The sequence below is a fragment of the Phalacrocorax carbo genome, chromosome 1, assembly GCF_963921805.1.
Source record: "Phalacrocorax carbo chromosome 1, bPhaCar2.1, whole genome shotgun sequence".
NCBI classification, from domain to species: domain Eukaryota; kingdom Metazoa; phylum Chordata; class Aves; order Suliformes; family Phalacrocoracidae; genus Phalacrocorax; species Phalacrocorax carbo.
In genome coordinates, this window is record NC_087513.1 from 54,562,284 (window position 1) to 54,579,481 (window position 17,198).

At 44.7% G+C, this 17,198-nt stretch overlaps 1 protein-coding gene across 1 annotated transcript in view; it reads right to left on the minus strand.

Annotated features, from left to right (window-relative positions):
- GRIN2B (glutamate ionotropic receptor NMDA type subunit 2B) overlaps window positions 1-17,198 on the minus strand; it is a 210,948-nt gene that overhangs the window by 63,301 nt on the left and 130,449 nt on the right. Inside the window, exon 4 of the mRNA XM_064452860.1 lies at window positions 14,311-14,425. Coding sequence (XP_064308930.1) covers window positions 14,311-14,425 — 115 coding nt within the window. The remainder of the gene's footprint in view (window positions 1-14,310; window positions 14,426-17,198) is intronic.

A 17,198-nucleotide genomic window follows, 5' to 3' on the forward strand; every position in this document is an offset into this window, starting at 1 on the left:
ACTTCTCAGCCTTCTCACAAAAAGTTGGAGTCTCTCAAGAAAAACAAGCACCTCATATGAAAAATGTATTTTAACTGAAATACTAATTCTCCACCAAAAATCCTTTCAGAGGATTTTCTGTAAGTTAACTCAATATCAGTTGCTTTTGGACAGAGTCACTCAGATAGCTATGTTTGTCTATGTAGGTCTCCTTCCCAAGGCCTACACTTAAGTATTGTAACACATCAGCATCAACAGCTCTTCAGACTACATATCACTGAGACAAGCCCCAATAAGCATGATAGACAAATTAGTCTTAAACAGTGCTACTTCCAGGATAACAGTCACACGATCATAATATGAATATCTTCATTATACCCCTTTCAGTGCATTTCTCTAAATGAAATTATACTAAGAGCTTGCCTTCTGGGGACAATTTACCAGTAGAAGCTATACCAATTGACAAGTCCTCAGCCTGAAGTCTCTTGCTGACCTTCCATCATCCCTTTAGAAAACCTCCACTGCCTTTCACTTCACCTCTGCACAGCTGTAATTGTCTCAGAGCTGGCCACAGAGGTGGGACACAGCACCCAGCACAAGGGCTGGGTATCCTTCTAGGTAGCACGCAACATCTCAGGGTCTTGAGACTTGGGCTTCATCTTCGCCTTGCATCCTTGTCTATCCACTGCAACCCTGTCTGTGTTGCAGGCCAAATCAAACAACAACCCCCTATAACATCCTTTTCCTGCTGTTGGGCTTTACACAAAGACTCAATAGTTCCTAAGGCTCCCTCTCTTGGGTGCCTCCACCCTGATGCTAGAACCAGCATCTAATGTCCCCAAATTCTATTTCTGCCCACTGTTCCCCAGTTCTGCCTTCCATGGTTCTCACTGTGCCCCTTCACATATGCTACTTCATCTATGAGGGCTTCTCCATGTTCTGACCTCCAAACAGGTCATTCTACTTGGACCTTGAGCCTCTTATTAAGGCCCCCCTGCAGTGCCCTGTCCAGTGCAGCAGCCCCAGGGAATGTGCTCACTTGGGGGACAGGTCATCACTGAAGCTGGCTCTGTGCCGCCAGGCGTCTTGGCTGTGGACACACACAGCCTAGGCAGGACCTCCGGACTGCAGTGCCAAGAGAGTGACAGCACTTCTGAAGCAGAGAGGAGACCTTGTTGGGATCCTCACTTAACCTGCTGAGGTTGGTCTTCACAGGCTTCCTCTGTATCAGAGGAAGTGAAGGTGCTTTTGAGCAGAGCTTTTGATGTTTAGCCACTCTGAATTGCCTCCTGGAGTAGTCACTCTTGCCACTGGTCACAGGTCCAACATTATAAATTTCGCCTCCCTTTCCCCTGTGGTCCCAAGCTCTGAGCCTGCTCAGCAGAAGTGGGGCCAAGCAGCACCCCAGCTGCCACTGAGGCTTGCGAGTCTGTGCTTGGAGGTCCTGTCTTCCTTAGCTTCACTGATCATCCTCCACATCCTCCTCCTCCCATAGCCAGTGCACAAAACAGGCAAAGGTTCCCCTTTCTGGAGCAGGACTTGAAAACATCTAATCCTCCACTCACATTTCCTTCATTTCAGATCCTAACTGAAATCACAGGGGAGTTTTTTTCCCAGGGACCTACCCCTCTCACTGCCCTCTGTCAGAATTATTCAGCTCTCTGAAGCATTACCAGATACACTATGTAGGAAAGACACGGCAAAGAAATTAAATAGTATTGTTAGGTATCTATAATTACCCCAAGTCATTTTTTCCACAGTACAGCAATTTCAAATCTCTCACAGCACTCTCTTTGGAAACCAGATGTTGACCATGTCAGCTGTGTGCTAAGAATGCATTTTCATGAGTTGCGTTTCTTGGAGTTTGCAAAGCGATGGTGGTGGCGGAGGGGAATGCTCCTGGAAAATTCCATACACACAGGCACAGGGCGGGCAGCGCAGAGCCCCGCTGGGTTCCTCAGGGTGCGGGAACCTTCTCAGCCCTCTTCCTCTGTCACGGCACAAACTGGGCCCCCTCCCCTCAAGCAGAAGGCAAGAGAAATTTCTTCAGTGCTCCCACTCCTAGGAGGGCAGACAGGGTGGCTGCGGGGAGAGCGTTTCTGGGAGAGGGAGGATTTCCCCCAGGGGTGCTGTGCTTCTTGCCCTCCAGAGCAACACACAGACAGATATGGAACAATGAAAATAAAAAGTTTGGTGGATCCAAATCTGGTCAGTTCCTCTCCGCCTGCCTCCTATTTGGTCTGTCCCACCCCATAGTCAGCAGCCGCAGCAATCAGGCTCGCAGCAGACAACTCTTTTGCATCTTCTAAATGAACATATTGATCCCTGATATTCAATCCAAATGCACTTTTGCTCTACCTCCTGCCTCCCCATTACTCTTTAATTACACTCACTAGGATTGTCCTAAAGAAGTCCTTATTTTCCTTATTGATTATTCCCTTCAAATACTTGCAGAAAATTATCATACTCCCTGTCTGGCAAAAACATATACTTGGGACAAATCTATCCTCAGCAACCAGGCAAGGGTCCAGTAAGACACAGGCTACCCAGAGACTGCAGGTTTTAACTAAAGTTTAAGTAACGTTGCACAGTAAACCCTGGGAATAGTTCAGAGTGTTTATTTGAGATGGGGGACTTCTTAATGGAGAAAGTTCTTAGTGCAGATTGCACTAGACTGTACTCTTTTAATCTTTATTTGTAAGACAGTGTCTCCATTAGTCCCAGACTGGAGCAAGGTGTCTGGGCAATGAGCAGGAAAATATATACACACAAGTACTTATTCTGGGACCAAACACAGGAGATAGAGCACGGATGAGAACAACTGTTCAAATACAGGCACACACAGTTCTCTATAGTTCTGTTCCTCAGCCATCCTAAAAGCCAAGACCTCAAATAGCAGTCACCTGTAAGAAAAAGGACAAGGCATGAAGCTGGTGGAAACTACAAATTCAGGCTGATCTATACATAGGAGAAGCTCAAGAAAAGCAGCTGTCCACAGGTAGCCCCTGTCAGAGGCAGAAAAGCTACAGAAATGAGATGCTGCCGTAATCCCAGCAGTCTTTACAAAGCAAACATAATTAAATGCAGCGATACAAAGAACTCCAGATCTGGTGAAAATAAGCACACATCTAAGAAGGAAAGCAAATAGCTCCCACTAAAAACAACAAAAAGAGCAAAAGTAAAGCACTGGCCTGAAAGAAGTGACCCGAGCAATCCTGAATTCTTAAAACACCCACATGATGCTCGGAGCAAACAGTTACACTTGGCGTGCAGGAGCTGATCTCAGGCAGCAGACAGCAGAAAAAGGGACTCTTTCTATTATTCCCAGATCTCCCAGCTTGGATGGTGAGGCTGTTGTATGACACTGCTTCGACGGGAAAACTTGCAGCACACTGCTGTCCAGTGCAGCACCCAATATAAATTGCTTTACCAGCGAACACTTTTTCTTCTCAAAAACCACAGGATTACATAATAGCAGGGTGAATCTACTGGGAGAACAAAAGGATCTGCAGCACCTATTAACATTGCAGTGTGCACCCTGTGTTATGTGGTGGATGGCACGCTGCCCTGCTGCACAGTTTTCCCAGTCTCCTAAGGGCCAGCCCTGCACCCTCCAACACTGACCAAAATAATGTTCTGATTAAGCTGCACAAAAAATGATTTTTCAAAGCAGGGTCTGAACAATACAGAAAAAAAAAATAATTAAAGGTGTTGCTTCAGTCTAAACCCAGGTTAGTTTGCTTTCTGAATTTTCCATTAATCAAACTCATCCATTCAATACACACACAAAAATCATGTTCTTTATCTGACATTATTAATAAAAGTGATGGAAAATTGGATCCAAACATCTGCAAAGACACTTCGAGTACTCACTGACAAAGAAGTTCCAATTAAAAAAGAAAAATAAATTTTAAAAATCCCAGTCCCAAGGGCTAGACCTCTCTCCTGAGAGGTGACAGAACTGCAATTTAAACCTCCGTTCTGAGTCAGGCAGAAGGGTTTTGAATGCAGTTTTCCCATTGCCTAGGAGTCTGTCCTCACCGTCTGGCTAACAAGACTCTGGGATCTGGGGGAAGATGCTGCCGTTTCCTCCTCCACGTCGCCTCTGTGAATGGTATCTAAAGGCTTTTGTGAGTCTACATGAAAACACCAAAATGTCAGTTTTCATTTACAGCAATAAAACTTCCAAAATCAATCCTCCATATCTGACCAAAATTAATGAATATTTTCATTGATCCCAAACTATGTTTTTTCACAGACTCATTTGTTCCTCCCGCTGTATATCTGAGGTTCTGGCATTATCATCTGGAAAGGGAAGGATACAGGCCTTATCACTTCTGGCTTTAATGATCTATGTCATTTTTGCCAAAAACAGATTTTGGGGACAAAACTGGCCATAGCCCAATTAAAAATTTCTCGCCTCCTTCTGTTTGAGACTCTTCTTTCTTACCCTACACAGCTGTGCAGCACTGTTTTGCAGTATTAAACAGCCTAACCCCATTCCACCACACAAACAGCTGAATATTATTCATAGTGAAATGTTGCCTGTATGTTATTTTTGCAAAGTGCTTAGGATCCTTCTCGAAGGAAGGAACAATAGAAATGTAAGTCATTATCGTGTACAGGAACCGAGGAAATAAACCTAAGGGAAACAAGCACCAGAAACTGTCACACAAAATGCAGACCAAGTCGAAAGCTTAAACAGGAACAAGAAAAAGGCTGTCAAACAATCTTCCAGGCTTGGCATGGTGGGAGATGTTGCAGAATGCAGCTAGCCCAGCAGAAAGAAATTAAATAAGCCTGGCAAACTGCTGAGTCAGCAGAAGACAGCACAACCCCCAGCACATTTTAGAAATAAACCTAGGTCAGTAAATTCCAGAGCCTTTCACAAGGAAGAAAGGCCAAAGGCTAGCGACAGAAACTCAGACACAACTACAAGGCAACGAAAGAGTGAGTGCTGGGATCTAATGTTACCAAAGGCAGTCTGAAAAAATTACAGACTTGGGGAAAACACAGTTCAGGCAGAGGGAAAACAAACGACGCTGAACATATTGTACGCTCAAATCGATGACACTAAACGCATGCCAGAGTTCATGAGCAGTGAGAGTAACTCAAGCACACAGTAGCTCCAGTGATAACCACAGTTTTAACACTGAGGTACCTTTGGAAAGCATTAAAGAAGTTAACACGTAGCAAAGCAGAAAAAAAACCCAGAGGAAAAGACTGTCATGGTCTAGTAAAAATTATGGGCAAGATGCAGGTCAGCATCAAGCCAAGTCAACCATACACAATCAGGATTCAAACCCAAAGCAAGGAGTGTGTGAGAATCGAGCATAGAAATGCTGGCCAGAACCAACACCAGAGGAGAGAAACCAAGCCAAAGACAACAGTGCCTCTTCCAATGGCACTGGGGCAACCTGTGTGGTTTCTGGCTGCCTCAGAGCCCCTGAAGTGATTTCAAGTATGTGGCTGGGGACAAAGCAGGGGAAAGTGAAGTTTGCTGTGCTGGGTATCCATCCACTGTTGTAGGACACACAACCTGCCTGTGTCACTCCTCAGTGGAGTCAGCTGGAGCAATTACTGTTGAGCTGATAAATAGTCAGCTCACTTGTAAATGGAGCTTGGGGAAAAAGTCATTCCTGTGCTCAGATTGAAATTAGAGAAGAATTTTTTGTGTGAAGAGAGGGCAAGGGGTTAAAAAAAGGCAATGCACAAAATGAAAGCTTTAGAAAATTTCTTTTTCTCATGACATTTTTCTATCAAAACTGGTCTATGCTTATGTTACAAAATGTTTTTGCTACATTTAAATGACCTGAAATTTTTTTTCAGGTCAGAAAAACATTTTGTGTGGACTCAAAAAGAAATATGAATTTGCTTTCATTCACAAAAAAATACAGAACAACAGCGCTATGTTTCTATCTTTCTTTTCTAACCAAATCAACATCCCCTTCCTGTTTTTTTGAGGATGTTGTGGACTGATCAGGGATGATAGGATGGATCCTTGATACTGCATTGTGATAGGAATATTTAATTATTGTACCCATGCTTGAAAGCTCATCTTCCCACAGCAGCTCAGCTATCACCTGAATTAAGATATGGATGTTTATTGTCAACATGCCGGGATAACACATTCCTGCAGTCAACGAAATGCTCATGATGAATGGGACACAGATACACAGCAGCATCTGACACGCCATGGAAACCTCCAAGCTGGTGGCAAGCAGGAGGGTTTTCAACCAGAAGCAATGTGGCTCTCACACTACCACACCAGCCCTGGACTGAGAGGCAGTGCTGCATTGCAAGATGTAGTCTTACCACAGGTTTTTTTTGGTTCTCTGTAAAGTTAGGATTATCCCCTTGGATGTTAAGATGACTGGAAATTTTCCAGCAGCACTGGGTATTTTTGTGTTGTTGCACCTTCTCAGCCACAGCTCTACAAGCATGCAAAAGCACCTTTATTGCTTTTTCCCATCTGCCCTTCACACTCTTGATGAGGCCCCCATAAGCCTGCACAAAGCCAGTTATAATTCTCCGCTGCCTATCAAAGCCTTCACAAGAGTTAGGCAGTTGGTGTGTAAAGCCTGCTGCCTACCATGCTGACTAATGTTGTCTGATTGTTCCCTTATACTCCCCCGTTGGTCCATCTGTACCCATCTGCTGCCTTTTGTCTTCTAATTAAAGTGTAACCACTTTGGGGTAGGAGCCACCTTTCTGGTTAGCATTCACACGGCTCCCTGTAGGGCAGAGTCCCAAGTCTGTAACTGGGTGCTGGGGACAGCAATGATGACTTGCAAGAGGTGACTGCATGTACATGTGGCAAGGGGGGAATGATGACCCCCTCTCTGGGTGGCATGGGCAAGTCAGCTAGAAGAAAGCCCCAGGCTAAAGCTCTCATCCAGAATGCAAGCAGGACAAGAGCAGTCTTCTCCTGTGGCTGGATGGTGTTACCACCTTAGTACACTGGGCACAGTCCTCCAAGTTGCCCTGTCCAAGGAGTCAGGTTGGCAACCCCAGCAAAGGTCAGATGGTTACCATCACCCTCATCAGCTACACCAGCATGGAAATGGTAGGAGGCATTCTAACTACAGCCTAGGCTTAATAAAGATCTCCAGATTTTCCAATATCTGATTTGCATTAGAGGACAAGGTCTCTCCAAGAAGCTGTCATTGTTTCAATGTAAGAATTCCCTCTGGTAGCCAAGGAGTAGGGCCTGGTGGAGAAGAGCCAGAATATTTTTCTGCAGGCTCATGAATCATACAAATACACTCCAAAATTCAAGCAAACAAAGTCAGGAACCACTTTAGCAAGAGGCAAAGAGAGCAAACAGCTTATACTGACATAATATACGTGGTTAGAAGACACCCAGCTAGTGGCCTCTTTGGTCAAAGAGATGGACTAGCTCATTATTGTAGGACACAGTAATCTAATCTAATGGTCTGATACAATCAGTGAGCAAAGATACCATTTGATCAGCCTGTCCACAAGATTTACGTAGAAGGCTTTTTCAGAAAGATGGTTCCATTTATTGCCTGATAAGGAAAGCTTTGTGGAGCACTTGCATCTGCCCTTTGGAGTCAGTGTAAGATTAACATGGCCATAACTAGCCTCAACTACATACAGTTACATCCTGGACAACTGTGAGAAACCAGGCCAAATCCTGACAGTGGGTGCAGCATAGGTGCACAAATAAAGCCATCTGGTTGTCTGATTGAATCAGGGTCATCAACAAAGCCATCAGATGTGACCTAGATCAGGTATCTAAGGGACACTGACTTGGGAGTAGGGTGCCCATAAAATATGTATTCTTTGATGCAAGTCTGCTGTTATCTAAGGAGAAGCAAGGGATTCAGGAAATTACAGTCTCTTAGAGAAACGCTCAGAAAGAACACTTTGCAAATAAGGGGGGTAATGCATTTACAGACTCCCATTCTAATTTCAGCCATATGTGCTTAAATCCAGAACGGTTCATCTGCCCTAAGTGAAGCTATATCCTTCTAAAAACTGGTTCTATGGGAACAGAATCAGTCACTAACTCTGAGTAGGTTTAAACAAATTCCTATGCCATTTCTCCTCAGGGACAATGAGTCATAAATCCCCATGTACACAGGGAAATTAGCAAAACAAGACTGATTGGCAAAAACAATCCAATCTCGTCTCACCATAAAAGGAGTTGGTGGGATAAAAAACATTTCCTCTCTGAAGTCCCTGGACATGCTGTCAAGGTGCCAAAACTACACACACAGAGCAGAACCTGACCAAAGGCAACAATTTCTACCCCAGGGAGGCAAGCATACCTGTGGATGCATGTGTAAGTGATCAGAAAGGCTTGCTCAGGTGGGCACCAAACAACACAAGGAGGAAACTGTCTCAAATGATCTAGTCATCTTTCCAAAGGCAGGGGAGGGCCTTCAGAGAAAATGCTTGGATTTGTACAGCTGTAGTTTTCACCTCACAACCCTACATTCTTGTTCCTCTCTTATTTTTAAAAAGTCTTCTTCAGAAAATTAAAGAAATCTAAATCATTCTTTCTGCTAGGCAATATAACAGGTACATGATTCATATTGGTTCTTTGTGGAGTGGTCAGTACCACACAGACCTTACTAAAAGCCAAGAATACTGTTCAGATTTTCAGTCCTCTTCCCCCCTCCCCTGTTATTTCTGCCACTGGGACACTGAAGCACACAAAGAAAAGACTCAATATTTCTTTTAATGCACAGAAAGACTTGAGACCAGGCCTGAAGGTTGTGTCATCATCAAAAGCTACAGGCTCTTCAGCATCTCTGTGGCATTTATCAGCCCTCCAAAGTTGCACACTACAGGAGGTGACAAGTGCCTCCATCAAGGGCTTTTGTCTGCAGTCATTCACAGTAGCCTTCCCGCACCAACTGTCTGCTCCTACAAAAGGTACATGGTAGAAGCTTGCAGAAATTATGTCCTCACTGGACCGGGTTTGAACTTTTTGCTGATCAGCTTGTCCATAACCCAGTTTTTTCTTTCCTATCAAATAAGTGGTCTCTTGTGAGACACTCTTCAGGTTCGTCTTCTTCATCTAATCACAGAAATGTTAGCTGGTAGAGAACCACAAGAGATGACTTACTGCATCCACCGGCTCTGAGGTAGGACAAGATAGATTTAGACCCCACGCTGCTGGATATTTTTCTATGTGTCCTCCAGCAAATGAGCCTAACCAGCAAATGAGCCTCACCATATCTCACCATGCTAACAATTAGACAGCTCCCTATGTATCTAACTGAAATCTTTCTGCTTGAAAATTTAGCAAGATGTCGTCTTCTTTCTGTCGCCTTCTACTGTGGACATGAAAAGCAACTGACCATAATGTCCTTTTTTTCAAGAATGATTTAGATGTCCAAAGACTTGTTCCCCTTCCTCTTTTTTAGATAAAACAAACCTTATTTTTCCATTTTTCTTTTTCTAAATCCTTCTTTCCTTTCTGTAGCTCCCTCCAACATCCCAAGGGAACCTTCCCAAGCACAGATGGGCATCACACTGCTCTGTCCCAAGCAGAGGACAGGGTCATACAAGTCCACCTTATGTGGGCTATGCTCCAGGCTGAACAAACCTCTGGAAAGCCCATGCAGCAGTGGGCAGTAGGACTGTTTTTCACCCTATTGCAGCATTAGGAAGTACTGGCAGTCTACAGTCACTGAGGCAGCTGACAGCATGTCACAGCAAATGGCCCCCATTCCCAGGGAGCACTAATGTGCTCAGTGGTGTAGGGGAACAGACTAAGAGCAGCCTGCCTGTGAATTTGTAATCATGGCCACACCAATGGCTAGAGGAAGGAGAACAGATGCTGCTAATTGATTTTTGAGAGTTCAAAAGTCAAACACTGATAATTACAGGAGCAGCAGCAGGCAAACACTTTATCTGCTGAGGGGGGTGAGGGTTGATAGGGGCAGAGGATAGAGCATATGCAGCAGGAAGAATGAATCTTTCAGCATAAATTTCCTGTCTGTTCTCTTCTAAGATGGCTTGTAGTGGCACCCTGACCAAACCCATCACCTGGGGCTTTGCTTTTCCAGCCATAAGCAGGAGTTACTGGAACGTGCATGGTAAAAGATCCCCCAAGGAGCCTGAAAATCAAAGGGCTCTGTGGGATGAGACAAGAGGTTGCTGTCATGAGCCTCATGGAAAGGTGCTCTGAATCCCCAGTGACACACCTAAGGGAAGAGGCAGAGAAGCATAAGCATAAGGGAGAGGCTGAGAGCAACCTAGTGATAGAATTGGTGCAAAACTCACTAGAAATTAAAGTAGAGAAAGAATCCCAAAGAGAGCCTCAGAGATAGTAACATTTGTGTCATTCCCAGGTTTGCTGGGGGAAAGTGAGGCAGCAGACAGGAGGAGCTGGGAGCTAATGGGACAGGACTGCTGCATCCTGCCTCAGCAGAGGAGGTGGATATAAGCAAGAGCTGGACAGCAGCACTTGCCAGCTCTCACAAAGGGATCATGAACCCAGAAATAAGTCCTTATCATATAAGGGATTATAGGAGAGCAGAGGAGAAAGGCAACCAGTAAAGTAAAGGAAAAGCCTGGGAGAAAACTCTTCCCACACAAAACACCACAATCCACATGCACAAAACCTAGTGTAGCACCAAGCCTCTGACTCAGCTTGCGAGATCTCTGGCCCCATCTCATCACTGCACTGAGGCAGGGCCCTTCATGGGGCATAAGGGTGGACCTCCTTCACCACCTCCACCTGCATACCTGCCCATCTACGGTAAATATAACAGGGGCATCTAGGCACTCAAAACACACCTAGGCTGTCTGGCCAGTGAAGAGAAGAGCTCTACTAACTAGCTAATTAAGAGGTAGTGAGGGAAGGCATGCAGCATTCTGCCCTTAAGGAGCAGAGAACACAGAAGTGAATGAAATGCAGCATATTTGCTTATCACAAGAGGAATCTTTACTTGTGGCTACCAGAGCAGAAGAGCTCAGGTTACTGCCCTATTCCGGAAAGTGGTTGTTCTACATATTCTTTCATGATTGTCAGCCCTATGAGGCTTCAGTCTGTCTGAAGGACGCAGGAGAAGATTTATCATCATCAGAGGCTGGGGACAGCTGTAGCTCTTCTGGAAAATGAATTCCTGTTCTGAAATAACTGGTGAGATTTTGAAGGTATTTCTTCCCAAATTGGGATGAAAAATCAAAATCTCAGGAACATTCACAGACCTGAAATCCTGAAACAGTTCAGTCACTGTCTGTACACTTGCTGCTCAGAAAATGGAAGGCGTCGCACCAGTTTTAAAACATTTTTTATATGCATATACCCCATAAGATGTACTCCTCACAATCTATTTGCCATCTTTCAAGAATCAACTGCACCAAGCTGTACAGAGCAGCAAACTGTGTCACTAAATCATGAGGAGACTAATAAAATGATCAGAAGACTAGAAAACATGCCCTACCAGGAGAGACTGAACAAATTCTTGTTTAATCTACAGCAGAGACAACTGGGAGACAACATGATAGAAGCCTTCAAACATACATAGGGAAGATAAAAAGAGGAAGAGAATAAACAATTCTCTATGTCCACTAGGGAGATGCCAAGTAGTAATGGGCTTAAACTGCAGTCAGGGAAATCTAGGTTAGACATTAGAAAAACTTTCCAGGGTAAGGAGAAAGAAGCCATGGAAGAGATTGCCTCAGGATTTCATGGAGTTTCTAGCATGGAAGGACTTTCAGAACAGGTGAGAGAAACATCTGTCAGGAATAATTTCAGTCTAGTTGATCCCTCCCTTGGGCACAGGGAGGGACTAAATGACCTCTTGATATTCCTTCCAGGCATAGCATCTGATTATGGATAAAAGTGTGCAGCAATGTAATTAAAGACTGAGCTGTAGTGAATGCACACAAGTGGACTGAATCAGTGTTTCCCATGCAGCCTTTCATCTCTCATCTCCTACAGCCTGAGTGTTTGACTTGGAAAATCTCCTGCGCTTTGCGCAGTTTCTTCTATATATTGCCTAGAAGTTGCCAGGAGAAAGCACCTTGCTAATTTAGTAAAAATTAGGGAGAGTTTGGATTTTACACTACAAAGCAATGCACTTACAAAGGTATTGGGATTGTGTGCTAATAATATATGAATAATTTATGACTTGTATTGTGGCATTGCCTGGGAGCTGCTGTTAAGGACCAGCACTCTGTTTTGCCTGACTCTTTGCAAACACAGAACAAAATTATGATCTTTCCCACAAAGAGCTCAGTTTCACCCTTATATTTTAATGTTTGCATTTCCACAGAATGGAGAAAATTAACTAAAAGAGGTATGAAAGGTATTTCTCTGTGATCAGAGCATTTTGGAGATGACTTCAGCATTTTCCAGGAAGAACCTGCCAGTAAAATTCAAACAGCTCACCAGTGTAAAACTCAAACACCTCAGAGTTTGATTATAATAATCTGATCTTCCCACTGAGTGAGACACCCACTTCAAGGTAAAACATTTGTGTTCAGGAAGCATTATGGGCTTTTCATACCACTGATACCATAGTTCATCATAGTCTTATTTCAATCCAGCTCCAGCTCCTATGAAATGAATATCTGTTCGGGTTTAATGGATGCCAAGCTGTCCCCACAGACAGCAAGGCTCAGGCAGGTCCCAGGTCTAACCCCAACACTCTAGCTCACCAGCATCCCTTCCACTAATTGCCTGGTTCATCTGAGAGACCACGGAGATGCTGTCAGAGACAGAACAACCCCTCTTGCCACTAATGGAAGCCCCCAAGCCCTCACTGAGAGTGTAACAGGGTAAAGCATGTGAGAAGCAGGATAAAGACAGGACTGTGTTTAGCTGCACCTCCCCAGAGACTGTAAAGCATTCCAGCAAGAGATTCCCCACAGCTAGCCCTGCTAAGAATCCCTACCAGGATTCATGCTGCTACTGCCTTATTTGCCTGCTCTGATGACTGGGTTTTCCTCTGTGAGAACAAATGTGGCACCCACTAGGAACAAATCCTCCTGGACTTTGCCTGGTGGACTTCAGTGAAGCTTTGTGATGGGCAGAGCTTGAAGTGAGGTCTCTGCAGCCCAAGGCTTGCCTGCCCACCCCCTGAGCAGCCAGCCTGCCTCCAAACACATCCAAGGGTTGTCCACACATTCTGATGCCATGCCATACATTTCCTCATGCTCCTGTCCAACTGAGACCTTTGCTGACTCTCCCAGACCATACACTCTCATCTGGCCTGCACAGTGCCAAGACAATGAGGTAGATGGGTGATCCTGGAAACCAGGCACAAGCTGGAGCCTTTCACCCTCCTCTCAAACTCCTGCAACTGCTCAGAGACCTTAGTGCCTGCCAGGCACTAATGAGATGCCTCTTCTGCCTCCTTCAAAAGTTGTTCCTCCAGCCCTCTTCTGAATGCACTTCTGACAGCCCACTATTTCATTCTCATTTCCCCATTAATTTCTTCCTGGCCTTGGTCATGCAGGCCACTTGCAAGTCCATGCAGGGAACAAGCAGCCAAGGAGAGAAAGCTTTCTCTGCCTGGTGGGGCAAAGGGGCATTTTTCTAAGCCATACACATGATCACCACCAGATCAAGTTCCACTTCATATCTAGCAAGTGCTCTGCTGAATTCTCCTTGCTTTTGCTCTGACTTTTCAACCCCATCACTTTTTTATATCTTATTTTCTTAGCCCTCAAACTACCCCCTCTACTTCAATTCAAACCCTTTGAGAGTGCTTTTTCTGAGCCTGGACCACTGACATTTATGTGGGAGGTGAAATGAACCAAAGCTTTGCACTAACACAGGAATCCACACCATTTCTAAAATAGTGCTTTGGCTTACATGCAAATTATTTAGAAATATGCAGATCTGGATCTTTGAACAACTCAATATGATCTCATGTACACATCCTACTTAATGCACCATCCCATTGCAAACCACAGTGGCCAGATATATCAAACACGGTTAACACTGGCATATATTACTAAGAAGTGTGGTTGTAGCTCATTCACAGTCATTTAGCATACAGAACTTCACTGCCTCCAAGCCACACAGAGAAATATTTTCTGTCTTTGCTATTGAAACCCATGGCACAGGACTCTTCTCTGAAAGGCAGGAAAACTTACGTTCAGAGGTTACAGAAGGGAAGCCAATTAATTTTTTATGCACACTAATGGAAGAATGCAATGGCATCCTGCATGGAGAAGACAGCAGCCTGGGTATTGGACATACCAGTGATCCAGGATGCAAGGAGGAGATTGCCAGCCCTTGATAAGAAGTACAGAAAGTTGGGGGGGATTATTCGCCTGGAGCCTTCCTCCATCCTTCTCCTCCCTGACACAGTTTGAGAATTACCAAATGTGTCCTACCCTCTCCCACTTCCTCTCCTTGGTCAGAAGGATGATCACCAGCTTGGGATGCATCTGGTATCCGTCCTCACTGAACGACAAATTCCTGCCTTCAAAAGTGACATTGATCAGGTACCTGCAGGAGAGAGAAAAGAGTGAGGAGAATGTTAATGCTTGGGAACTGAACCCAAAATGAGAGCCTGCACCCCATCCTGTAGCTTACACCAGGATGGTAGGAGCACAGTGCAAACAATGTTATGAAGCTAGGGAGAGCAAAGGAAAATCTAAGAGGAAAGGGATGGGAGAAGCAGGACAATTACTCCAAGAACTGAGACAATCAGGCAAGGCAATTGCCCCTGTTTTGTAACAGGGATAGGGAAGCAATGTCCCACATTGGCTCTCAATGAATTCCCGAAAGTATGACTGAGTCACATGCACACACGTGTGTCCACGGTCCTTGATTTCCCTTACCCCAAAAAGCAAAGGGATTCATAGCAATTATCTGTGTAAACACGCTGCACAGCCTACACTTTGCTCACTTTCCAAAGGGGATTTCACATGTCATTTGAGGACAGCAATGGCCTACAGGTGAAGAAGCAGTGGAGACAGCCTCCCCCCAGCCCAAACACTGAGACAATGATAAAGGAAGCTGCAGAGAGCAGAGAAAGGAGCAGCACACCTGCAAGACACATCGCTATCAGAGCCAGCACACTTTGTGGGGCCCAAAGCAACCCTCTCAAGCAGTTTAGGAATAGGGACAGTGGCTGTTGAGATAGTCCAGTGAAAATCTTTTTCCCTAGGGACAGAGTCATGCCTTATACTCAGCAAGATCAAACTAAAGGGTGGTCAGCCCCGCAAATCCCTGCAGCCAACATTAATGATTCTCTTTGTCTGCAAAGGCCCCGTCACTTCTGTGCAAGGCACCCCCCTTTGGGGCATCTCATGTCAGCTGTACAAATGGACTATTAAACAGTCCGGGTTTCAATCTTATTTATCCTAAGGCCTCTTCACTCAGCTCTGGCAGTGGGGAAGACCTTTAAGTGGACCAAGATTACAGCTACACTCATTTCGAGGCCTTGCTGCAACATGAAAGCATGTTAAAGTAGTGTTGCTGTAAATGAGAATCAGGTCTATTGTTTTCTTAACTGTCAGGCCATCCAGAATGACACTGTGGGGAAGAGGAGGAGGCAAATACACATTTCACAGTTCAGTGGCTTATATGACATCTCCATGGCACTCTGACAGCTTCCCCTGTTCATATATTTCACTTCAATTCACAATCCTGTTGCATGAAGTAGATTTCGCCTCTATACACCTGCTCTGGCACCAGTAGCATCACGTCACTAAGAGAGGCAGAGGTGACCAATCTGCCTGCAGGGCTAGCCCCAGGACTCTGCCCTTCCGTGCTTTGCCCAGTTCTCCTATAAATTACACAAGCAACATTTCCATTGCAGACATGAGAGGCTTTTCTGCTCTATTACACCATGACACCAGGAAACATTTCCTGATATTCAGCTTCAGTTTGGCCCTTCTGAACTTGATTTGAACTAATTTCAAGAAAAAAGAAAAAAAATATCTGTTCTTTCAGTGAGTTCACACTTTCCTACTACTTGCACACCGAGAACTCCCTACTAATTTAATGAAAGCATTAGTAAGAGGGAAACTTCTTCAAACATATAAAAAAGCAGGTCATGATTTTAGCTTATACCTTTTCACAAACTTTTTTGTCCTAACTCCATTAATCAACCAAACTCATCCACTAATTCCCATTACCAAGTGCAATCAGCAATTATTTTTACTTCTAAAGGAAATTCCATACTTGTTCCATGTTGTGACCTTCAGGGGACGTGCACAGCATAGGAAATATAGCCATACGGGAGCCCAGCATGAAACATTTGCAACAGGATGATTTTCAAAGGCAGACTATTGGTTATTTTCCAAAAGCTAGACCCATTTGGCACCCAAACACTGAGAGAACCCCAAAACATCAGCCATGTGGAAAATCTTAGCCATGCAATTGTTTGCAATGATGTAAAAGATTCCATGTCACGACCACACATGCTCTTTTTCTGGCATTTCTTTTCCAGCCATTTGCATTGCTCTGGTACTGAGGAATGCCAGGCACAGACCATTGCCAGGTATGTGCAGCCTACCAGACCTAAGGTTCTGGTGGTGGGAAAGACCTTCCAGTGGACCAAGATTACTGCTACACCCATTTCATGTCTTCTCGTCACTGGGCACCAGAGCAAAGACAAAGCAAGGCTCCAAGAAGATGAGGAAGCCATTAGCCTGATAGGAGTTGCAGCTTTATATGTCAGTAGTTAGAAAACAGTGCCAATATCTAATTAAACAAACAGCAATATTAAATAGTTCTCAGCCCTCTTTCCCCTCCCACCTGAGAATGATGCCACTATGGGAATCTGCCTTGCACAGCCTGACAAGAAGAGGTCACAGAAATCAGCAACAGATATGACACAAGGGGGTATAATTTCTGTTCAATTTCCACCGGAAAGATTAGAACCACTAATAATAATCAAGGACGGATCATCAGCAACTCTGATCCTTGGAGCTACCTTGAGATTTATACTTAAAGTGGCACTAAAATCCCTCGCTTCGCACCTTAATGACTGAAATTAGTCTCCAAATTTGGCACAATAACTATTCAGTTATCTCTTGAACCCATTAACAACATGTTTACTGAAGTTTGCAGGAGTACAGAAGCAGCAGCTCCCCCCCAGCTTTCCAGCCCTCCTGCAGCTTGCTACATCCCAGCACCTACACGGGATGCAGGGTGAGAGCAGCACCCCAGGCACTGTGGGGCTTGCTCAGGGAAGGGAACACCCGCATGACAAAGCATCAGGGCTTGAAGGACTCCCTGGCAGGCCAAGTCAGCAGCATGCTGCAAGGGA